Raw genomic sequence first — 10,459 nt, forward strand, 5'->3', positions numbered from 1 at the left:
GCCCCGACGTGATGCCCAATGCGCTCGCACAGAGTTTGATATGCCGGTTCTACGCGTATATCCCCATGCAGCAGCGATACGGGACCTAGGTGTCTTGTCCTTATAGCCTTCGCCGGTTATCATGGCGGTTTAGAGGACTAAGTCAACACTTTGAGGGACTTGCTTTCAATATCGGACTCAGAACCTGGAGGCCGTGTGGTATTAAATGGGTGGATAGTACGGGATAAGATTAGAATATCTCATATTTCGACCCAAAATGCAATAATGAGATAGAAACTGAGGAGAAATTCATGCGCCATGTGTTTATGATCTGCCCTAGGCCGTGGTCTTGAGCAGGGATGGGCCGGATGAGGATGAAAGAGGTTTGTGAAGAAGAAAGTTGAAACGAGAAGTACCCCTTCAGTGAGAAATCTTCAAGAGGAGAGTGCCACAGATTGGCCCAAACGGCTGTTTTTGTGTGGAAGGTAAAGCGCCGGCGTGGCCTCGGGTGCATGCCTCCAGGCTTGAGACTTGAGGTGCTACATGGCTGTAACGGCTCTGTGAACGTTTCCGAGCTTCGGGGAATGCTCCTGCTTGTGATGGAATGAGGCCCCACTCGGACTTTCCGAAACGCCACAGCAATGGTCCTTTTTATCGGCCCGAAACAAACATAAATCATGGACCAACAGGATCTTTTCTAGGTCACTGTGGTGCAGCGACGTCTGTATTAACACTGGTTTCGCCCGCCCATATTTCGTTCCTCTAAAGAAGAACATCCAAGATAAAGCAGCACTGCTGGAGCTTCAAACTCAGATCCCATGACAAGGGCGAACAATGTACTTCATGAGGCGGATAACCTTGCAAACTACCTACACATGGAGGAAGATGCAGAGAATCGTAATCCAACCGCGATGTCTCCGGGGAAGCGGAGCAACAAGTCCCGGGAACGGAAGACGCGGAGTCCCACTCTGGCCTCCATCCTAGGTGCTACCACGCCTTCCCCCAATCGCCGCCTTTTGTTCGATCGCGATGCTTCACGCGCACCCCTTCAGTGTCTGGATGACCTTGCGAACCATGAGAAAATGTTTAAATCAAACCAGGTCGGCAACAAAGCTGGCTCCTTCGAGACGACTCCTGACAAACGCTGGAGCGCCACCTCCATTTTTCAATCCCCATGTGCCAGTAAGAAAGTCGAGAGGACCACCAACTTTGATGACGTGAGAAAAAGAAGTGGCAAGGCGGCCAATCGGCATGAGAGTAATTGCGAGCTCCCCACGCCGGACAGTGAGAATGCGAGACGTGGCCTTGTCGGCGAGGAGACCAGCCCTTTCTTCTACCTGAGTACCGACTCGAGCGAGGACGACAACGAGGACGCAGTGGAGGGTGCTATTTTCTTGGAGGAAGCGAGTGTGGACGAAAGGGATGATCTCGCGCCACGTCGACGGGCCACCGATGCGCAGAAAGAAAGCGAAAGAGCTGTCTCCGTACCTCCGACCGCGACTCCTGAGTCCTCCTCCCTCTCATCGTCTCCGCGCCCAGACACCTCGAAGTCCACGGGCGAAGCGACATTAAGAACCAAAGCCTTGCCGGTAGCAGACCATGCGCCCGCCTCTTGCGACCATGCTGTGGTTTCGTCTCCATCGCCTGTGCAGCCCCGGATTCCGCCCTCTCTGTCGCCTAAAATTCCACGCTCAATTTATTCTTCAACCCTCTCAGAGACTCAAACAGTACGCACTCTGCTGGCACGCGCTCGAGCTGTTGAAACTCCGGACGAGATAAAAGATGGACGAATCAAGTCCTGGTTTTCGGACCGCATGCTATCGGCCGTCAAAAAATTCGTCTTCCAAGACACGCAGCCTGTGCCGGGAAGGAGCCTACCCCATGAGGATGAGAACGAAATTTGCTCGCATTCAACTAAAATGGAGTGTACTGCATCTTTCCTACCGTCGCGTCCAACAACTGCCGATGCGGTGGAGGGGACGCTTTCAGGAGGTGCCTCACGCACAGGGCTTCAGCCCGCCGCCTTGATCGCTGCAGACCCGGATGTCTCGGGTCACACAACTCGTCGGATGCTCGCCCGGCGTCTAGCTTCGTCCACCGTGCCTGCACCAGCCGCTTTGGCCTCGCTGGCGGGTGGAGAGACCCGGCAGAGTCAGCGGAGCGAGCTTGGAAAGGGACGTGGGCGATGGGAGGAGCAGCATCAGCAGTATCAGGAGGGGCCGACGCCCTCTGAGATGCTTGCTTCTGACGTCGGCCTCCTGGGGTCGGATGATAAATGTACTGGTCGGGATTTTTCTTCCTCGGCTCTCCCTCGGACTCCCTGCGCCGCACAGATTCGCACGCCATCCGACTTGTCGGCAGAACTCTCGCCCGTGGCAGCAGCGGCGGCAGCAGCTGCAATAGCGGCAGCAGCAGCACGAGTAGCGGCGAAAAACGCGGAGGAAGCGACCGCAGCTGCCATCGCGATGTCCTCTTCGTCCACGTCTTCAGCGACTCGCCTGTCACCCTTGCCCGATGCCTCTGTGACTGCATCTTCCGCGACCTGCGCGCCTCCCACATCAGCACTTACCGTCACCCAGCAACGCCACGAGAACTCGGCCCCGGCCTGTATTTTGAATCCTCGTGGCTGGGGAGCCGATGCTTCCTGTTCGCGGCATCGGCCCGAGCTACGGGGAGGGCAGGGGACGGATGCGGAGGGAGGAGACTCATCGGTCGTCAGAGAGGCATTGGGGGCCATGTCGAAGGGCGAGACGAAGGAATGTGTCGGTGGGCAGGCAAAGGTCGTCGCTCCATCGCCGAACCTGAAATCAGTTCTGGACGTGCTGGCCGTGGCCTCATCCCAGACTAGCGCCTCTTCAAGTCCCGTCTTCCTCTTGAAGGAGTCGCCGTCCTCGGAGGAAGAGCGTAGGGCACCCTTATCCTGCAGCTTTTTAGAGGGCAGCAGTAAAGAGCAGCATGCAGGATGCTCAGCCCCTTTGGCCGCCCCTCCCCTTCCGGAGCTGCCCAACCTCTACTCACCGCTACAATGCCGGCGTAGAGCCACCGGGGAGCATCGAGACGTCGGGGCCAGCTTGTCCGAGCTAGGAAGAGCCGCTTCGAGAAAGAGTTGCCCAGAAAATGGACGCACGTGTGCTCTGGCACCTCGCTCTGGCTCGACTTTGTCACTTCGCCAGATGGAGCAGGCCGATGCCCGCACCGGGATCCCGACAAGCGATTCCAACGCGCGCGACAGTACCACCGCCACGGCGCCTCCAGTCGAGGACTCGGATCCTGTTTGTATCGCTTGGCGAGGGCTCCCGGTGGGGTGTGCCGCGCCGCGGGACCTTTACTTGCGAAACAGTCGCCCTGGGCCTTGCATTGTGCACATCGCGTTCACGCATCACGAAGGCGAGGGCGGGTGCTACCAAGTGAGCAGCAGCAATAAAGAGAGGGAGGAGGACGAAGAGGTGGTTGGCTCTGATGGTGTGTTGCGCTTGCTGGTCACGTTTCGCCCTCGAAGACCCGGCTTGCACAGGGCAACGTTGCACGTCCGTGTGAGCAGACCCCACCGAGGGGGGCACAAGGATGCTGTGCATGACGTAGAGCTGGTGGGACTTGCGATAGTCCCGGAGGGGCTTAATGGGCGGACCGCCTACGCGAGAGTAGGGGGAGAGGCTTCGAGAGCTTATACGGGACACAACAGAGAGCAGCCTGAGGGCCTGGAAAAACTTAGTGGGATTGGCAGAAAAAGTCATGATGTTAAGAACTTCTTGGCTGAAAGCGAAAGAGAAAAAGGCAGAGGGGGAGGGATGAAGCCTCCGTCATCCGTGGGAGGCGGTAAAATAGGTGCGAGGGACGAATCGGACCCCTGCATGTCCTTGAGCCATCCCCCATCAACTATCCCTCATTTCCTGCAGTCACACGTGGCCTTCGCACAGGGACTATTGTCCTTTGGGAATCATCCAGTCGGCAGCGTCTCGGTCGAAAGAGTCCGCTTGTGTAATCCATCTACTGTGCCACAACTTGTTGTCTTGGAACGTGCCTCCCTCCCCTTTGTTTTGACCCACCGCGTCATCAAACTCAGGCCACGGGCCTATGTACAGCTTCCCATCCGATTTATTCCTGTGCAGCAAGGTGAATATGAGTGTACGCTGAGGGCATCCGTACATCCGGTGATCGAAGACGAGGAGGTAATTTCAGTGGATTCCAAAGTGCTCAGCAGCGGTGATTTTAGATTGAGTTGTCGTCGAGGGAAGAGTATTGCCTTGGAACTGCGCGGGCAAGGAGAAAAAACGTAAATTTTATCGTATTTGGTATTGTATAAATCAACATGCGTCGCTGTTCATGCTTTTGGCAAGTCATACATTCGAGCTTATATGGTTGACCTTGAGACATTTTTCTTGTTGCGTGGCTTTGCCGCTGGCCCTGCCGGCTTCTTTTTATTGACTATTAACTAAGTATGTCAGCATATGTATCAGCTCCCTCCGATCAAAAAAATTAAATGGCATGAGTGGGAGTCGGAGATGACTGGGCCGTGTTCGCATGCACGAAATGCAACGTCGCAGCGCGAGCGGGGTGACGGTCCTTGCGATGCAGACTCTCCTTCCTCACACCAATGGAAAGCATCACAAATTCTGTTAACGTTTATGAACCGGACAATCCACGAGGGTGCATGAGCAAAAATGGGGCGGCGAGGGGAGGGCAACATCGCGCGCAGGGCGGCGGCAAACCTACCCGGATGTACGCGCCTGAGGCCACCATCTCCGCCGACGGCGCCCATGGCCCTCTCCCGCCCGTCTCCGGACGAAGAAGCCAAAATATCTCCCTTCGAAAAGCCCTACTACCTCCTCCCTCGAGTACACCCTTGTGAAAGGCCGGTTTGTTGCTTGAATGAGTCGCTCACCATCTGCATCTCTTTGACTTTTAACTCACCCCACATTGCGGTTTCTCATGCTGCAGGAGCGGGATGCCCCTCGAAGTTCGTTACCGGGGTCACGGGCCTTCACTACCACGCCACGACTACCAGGAACTCCAGCAGCAGGACCATATGCAGGCCGGTCGCGTTCACGGCCACCCGAGCATTTTCGCAAATCCTTCTTGCACTGATGAGCATTCCTCTTCACAGGGTCAAAACACTTTGAGGGACAAGCCGCAGCATCGAACGGTGTCCCACCAAAAATCTGTTCAGTGCATCGTGAGAGACGTCAGAAGCGCGACGTCCCATGCAATCTCGCGTTTAAATGACGGTTCGGACGCCAATTTGTCGCCTCATTCTCACACTGCTAGCTCTAGTGATGGTATAGCTTGCGGTGGAAACGGCGTCTCGGGAGAGAATCGACAAGCCTCTCTCCCAGCAGTATTAGTAGACAAATACGATCACCACGATCCTCCTCAGTTTACCGGGCAGCCGTCACAATTCACGTCGTCTCAGTCCCACGCTTCAGATGAAGACTTTCGAGCTCGATCACCCTGCTCCTCTCAACCCGCTTACGCTACGAGCGAGATGGCGGTCTCATCTTACGAAGGCAAGGCTTTGGGGAAAGAGAGCTGCCTCCTCGCGTCCACTTTGCCATCTAATGCTCCTTCGAGCAAGCTTCCGGCAATTCACTGCCCGAGTATAGCCAGTCGGGACGGTGAGGAGGGCCACAGGGATTCTTGTCGAGCCACGGCCCACGCGCGAGGAAGCCATCACCGGCCGCCGCACGAGGAGGGAGGCACGCCTCCGCCACCCTGCAGTGATGGGGGGCCCATGGCTGCGAGGAAGTTTAGGCCTGAGTCGCGACTGCCGCCCTCCCTCGCGGTCCAAGGCCGGGAAGCCGGGTGGCTGAGAGACCAGGCCCCCGCCATGCCGCGCCCTCCCCGTCAGACAGGGACCCCGCCTGGCCCCGGCCTCTCCCAGCAGCAAGCGCTGTATGAGCCAGAAGAGCACCGACATGACAGATCCCAGCGCCAGCAGCATCCGATCCTAGAACAGAAAAAGCGGTTGACGTCGCAGCGGCCGCCCGATTTGAGTCCTCATTTCACGTTTGCCTGCCCTTCGCCTTGCCCCACTACATCTTCCAGCTCCCTCTCGTCGTCTGCGTCGGTGCATTCCCCCACAACCCCCCTGGAGACCTCAGACCAAGCGGCGGCCCCTATAGCGGAGCCGGGGGGGAACTGGGGAGGGTGCTATCAGGGGAAAGGAGGGCATCGGACGAAGAAGGAGACGGAGGACGACTACCTCCGAGCGAACAGCCGGATAATGGCGAACGGCGTGTTTTCCTGCCTGCATTGTGACAAGACATTCACTCTCAAGGGGAATCTGAAACGGCACCTCTTCACCCACGATGGAGTCAAGCCCTTTGCCTGCGGTGTCTGCAACAAGACTTTCTCGCGCAAGGCGGACCTGGAAATCCACGTGCGGGTCCACACGGGGGAGAAGCCTTACGCCTGTGAGTGGCCCGAATGTGGCCGTCAATTTGCTCGAATCTCTGATTTGCGGAGTCACGAGCGCACGCACAGCGGATTGAAGAGTTTCGTCTGCCCCTTTCCGGAGTGTGGGCGCCAGTTCGCCCGAAAGTATGACTTGAAAAAGCACGTGGGGGTGCATCAAAGACACAAGCAGGCTTCGGGCGGACTTGACACGGGAAGAATTGGCGGTGCAGGCGCAAGCGAGTCTGTGGAACGGGCCGACCTGGGAGAAACCGGGGGGAGGGGTGCAGGCGGGGAAGGACAAGTGTGTGCTCGCCGCGGTGGCCCGAAGCAGGTTGGTAACAACAGCGAGCTTGTGGTTGGTAAGAAGAGCGAGCTTGTCGCGCCCTTACAATATTCTGGCGTGCCTATGAGGGCGCGTGGCTCTCAGGGGTCCAGAAAGCGTGGCCGAGAGGTGGTACGCACTCGGGATCAGGGGGAAAGAGCGGGCGCGGGAGAGGATGCAATAACGGCGACGACCAGGAGGGGACCGGCGTCTGGAGGCCCAGAAGCCCTTGTGGGAGATGTTGTCTTTGATCAGACTTTGTCGAGCGATGGTAGTCTTTCAAAGTGGCGGGGGGGGGATGAGCGCGCGGACGAGCACATGTCGTTTCAGGAGATGCAGCAAGTGCTGCGGAAGCATAACCACAACCATCAGCGGGGCATGGTGGATCCGCGCGAGGGCATCCACCTTGGCCCTCTCAGCGCGAACTGCCAGCATGCCTCCACTTCCTCCCTCACAAATATGGCAGCTCAGCGGATGCAGGCGATGCGCTTTGGCTCCACTGCTTGCGGGGGGGAGGAGGAGCAGGTTGTAGGAAAGCACCTGTCGGTCGCGCGAGACTCAGCAGCAAACGCGCTCGTGACTGGACAAACTAAGAACAAGTGCAGGGAAGGGGACGGGGATGGCGTCCGGGGGGGGGAGGATGCCCACGCAACCCAAGCTCTTCACGCGCGTGCTCCACGGACAGCACGTCGACTTCCTCTCCCCCGACCGCGTCCTGGAGTGCCGAGAAGGCCACAAGCACCCCGTCGAGCCTCCTGTCCCACCACTCGCCCCCCCCCGCGCCCGCCCCCGTTCCTCCCTCGCCCTCCACCTCGGAGAAGGGAAAATTGACGGAGAAGGAAGTGGGGGAAGCCCAGAAGAAGTGTCCCGGGGAGCACGCGACTCAGGCCTGTGCCTGTGTTCAAGTCTACTACGACGGGATTCCGCATTATATCGTGGATGGAAAGCTGCAGCGGAGGGACGAACGGGGTGATCTTCTGGATCTGGGGGACTTCCGGGTATTGGATGATGATTTTGAGACCTTCTTCTCTTCAAGTACGTATGTGCATGGGACTGCGAATGTAGTAGTACTAGTCTATGGAGAAGATGGCAAGCTGGGCTTAGTCTGACATGAACCTTTCAAAGGACACTCATAATCATTACAATAATGCACGTATCAACCATACTGCGAGCTTTTCTCCTCCCTTGACTTGTAATCACCCTCCTCTCCCCCACACAGTGGAGACCCTTCTTCAGGAACAAGGGCGGACGAACTAGGCGTGCTTGGACGAGGATTGGCGGGGATGAAAGTCAACGACTTACCAAACGGGTATGATCGCGATCTATCAGTAGATTGCGAACTCATGGGGAAACTGAACGCGGGCAACGGTAGAGCGGACGACTCGAGCGAGGCCTGGGAGAGAAATGCTTGGGTGTCGGTTGGAGGCTGAAGTCGATGAAAGTGAAATGGAGAACAGTAGTAGACGAGATGATGTAACTTAACACGACCCGAGAAGTTGACTAACTGTACGACTGTGAGAACATGCCTAGCAACGAACAAAGTGAAGAGATCTTCTACCAGATCCATGTGGTTAAGAGCATCTGCGTGCGTGCATCCTCCAGTCCTCGGGATTGCTTTCGATCGGTGTCGTTCCACGCATGCTGGGTTCGTGCTTGCGGAACGTACAGTTAATTACAACACAGGTTTCAGCACTCCCTGACGTCTATTTACAATCGCTGAAGAGGGGCTCTGACCTCTGAGGGCAAATGTGTCTCGTCCCCCGTCAGGATGGCCTGAGCCAAGCATTCCCCCAAGAAACCATGGTGGACCACCCCCCTCCCTCCCAGGCCTGTGAACAGCCAGGTTTCCGCCTTGATACCCTCCGCTACTTTTGTCTGTTCGAGCCGACCGACGATAGGAAGCTTCCCCAAATTGCTCCGGCGTGTGGCCACCCGGGTGCCGGAGGTGACGCGGTAAGCCTCCGGCCCCTGTCGGAGCGGGGGATAGATCGACTCCGCCTTCCTCCGCAAAGAGGCGATTTCCCCGTCATTCTTTTCACTTTGGAACCATTCCTCTGTCCTCCTTCCCCCCATCTTTCCAACTCCAATCCCGTCTTGCACGTGCCAGGAGTCTCTCAAGTACTCTCTGGTAGAACCGCATCGAAGCACTCGGCGCTCTTTCCCCTCCGCGTCTGAGCACATTTCCGTGTCCACACCCGGTACCACGTATTCACCGCACAGTAAGGCGCACTGCAGGGACGGAGCACTTTCCTGCTCCGAAGGCTCCACGCCACCCTTTGATTCATCTGCCACTAGAAGCGTTCGTCCTCTCACAAATTCCACAGGCAAATGCTCGAGTTCTGGGAAAGCTCGAATCCCGGCACCAGAAGCCAGGACCACAACATCGTACTTCGCGCCAGATTGCTTCACACAGTCAGCCGTAAATAAAGATGACTCCCACGTCAGAGCGGTGGAACTCCGTTCAGCACGTGCCTGACTCGATAGCCACAGGCCTCGAAGGTAGTCAGGCATAGACAGTATGGCGCTTTGCCGAAGAAGCAAACCATGACCTGGGACACCCACTTTTTGCTCCCACTCCTCCCCATTCAGCCATTTTAACCAATTTGGAAGTCGTTTCGCTGCGGCCTGGAAATCAATCACGTGCTGTGAGGTCAAAGCCGGACGTAGGATAGCGCCTGGTGCCGACTGCAGCCGGCTTGCTCCTGCTGTGTCGCCATAATTCGACAATGCTGTCTTGCTTGACACGACGAGGCGACTCGTGGCTTCAAACCCTCTTAATCCACACCAAAGTAAGCGGTTTTTAGGAGTGAGAGGGTGCAGCAAGCCCCCTGCGACGGCTGAGGCCTCGGCCTGTCCGGGCGGACGCGGATCGAAGATCGAAACTTGTTTCACCAAGCCTGTCAAATGCCACGCAGTCGATAGACCGGCTAGCCCACCACCCACAACAGCTACTTTTAAATTAGACGGCTCTGGCTTGCTGGAGAGTAATGACTTGGAAAGGCATACTGGAAGTGACCCACGGAGTCCGTGTAGAAGGAGGGAGTGGGCCATGTCCGGCTTAAAGCAATAAAATAGGAAAAGCGTTGCTATCAAGGCCGTCCTAGAAATGAAAGGCATATGATCCTTTCTATCTCCACGTGGGCATCTGTTAGTGTAGATGACTTTTTGGGAACTGGTGCTTCGTGAGTTTATTATTTTGAAGATGGATTCTCAACGGTCAGACACGAGAAGGATACTCCCACGTCCCAGGCGTAATAGGACAGCTCACTTGAGTCTCCCTACTTTGTCCTGATGCTATCGGGGCAAAAGAATTACTTTCTCACGCTCAAATATTTCTTTTTGATAGGATTAGGACTCGCAGTGTGATCTGGCGGTCTTCCTCTTGTGACGCGCTGTTTGAAGGCTTTAAATGCGTTCCATCGGTGCAAAAAGGCTTGGCTCAAGCACCCGCACTCAGGACTTCACCACGTTGTTGGCAGTCTTTTGTGTATTAATGAAGGTCACGACGTGTAGAGCCTGGCATTATTCTGGTAGAATTGCGACAAGTAGGCAGATGCTCTCAGGCATTGGTCCCTTGTTACGCCGCAAATCCTTCATCATACATCCTGCCACGTCAACAAAGTCAAGGCAACACATTTCCATAACCGCAAACGCCGCCGCTGAAGGTAGCCGGGGTAGCGCGGCAGTCGCACAAGATTTAAAGAACAGGTGAAGAGATTACTGAATGAAAAATCATGGTGAAAATAATTGCGCAAGAAAGGACAG

The 10,459-nt window shown here is 56.3% G+C and overlaps 1 protein-coding gene across 1 annotated transcript; it reads right to left on the reverse strand.

Moving 5' to 3' along the window:
• Positions 1-8,273: 8,273 nt before the first annotated feature.
• On the reverse strand, positions 8,274-9,967 carry NGA_2083600 (uncharacterized protein). Its single transcript, XM_005855726.1, has one exon. The coding sequence runs from the start codon at positions 9,809-9,811 to the stop codon at positions 8,402-8,404; it is 1,410 nt and encodes a 469-aa protein (XP_005855788.1). The 5' UTR covers positions 9,812-9,967; the 3' UTR covers positions 8,274-8,401.
• Between the last annotated feature and the right edge of the window lie 492 nt (positions 9,968-10,459).

This window comes from Nannochloropsis gaditana (genome assembly GCF_000240725.1).
Source record: "Nannochloropsis gaditana CCMP526 unplaced genomic scaffold scaffold125, whole genome shotgun sequence".
Taxonomy (NCBI): Eukaryota; class Eustigmatophyceae; order Eustigmatales; family Monodopsidaceae; genus Microchloropsis; species Microchloropsis gaditana.

Excerpts from the sequence above, each read along its gene's own strand:
- NGA_2083600 (XM_005855726.1), bottom strand. The coding sequence starts at position 9,811 with ATGCCTTTCATTTCTAGGACGGCCTTGATAGCAACGCTTTTCCTATTT.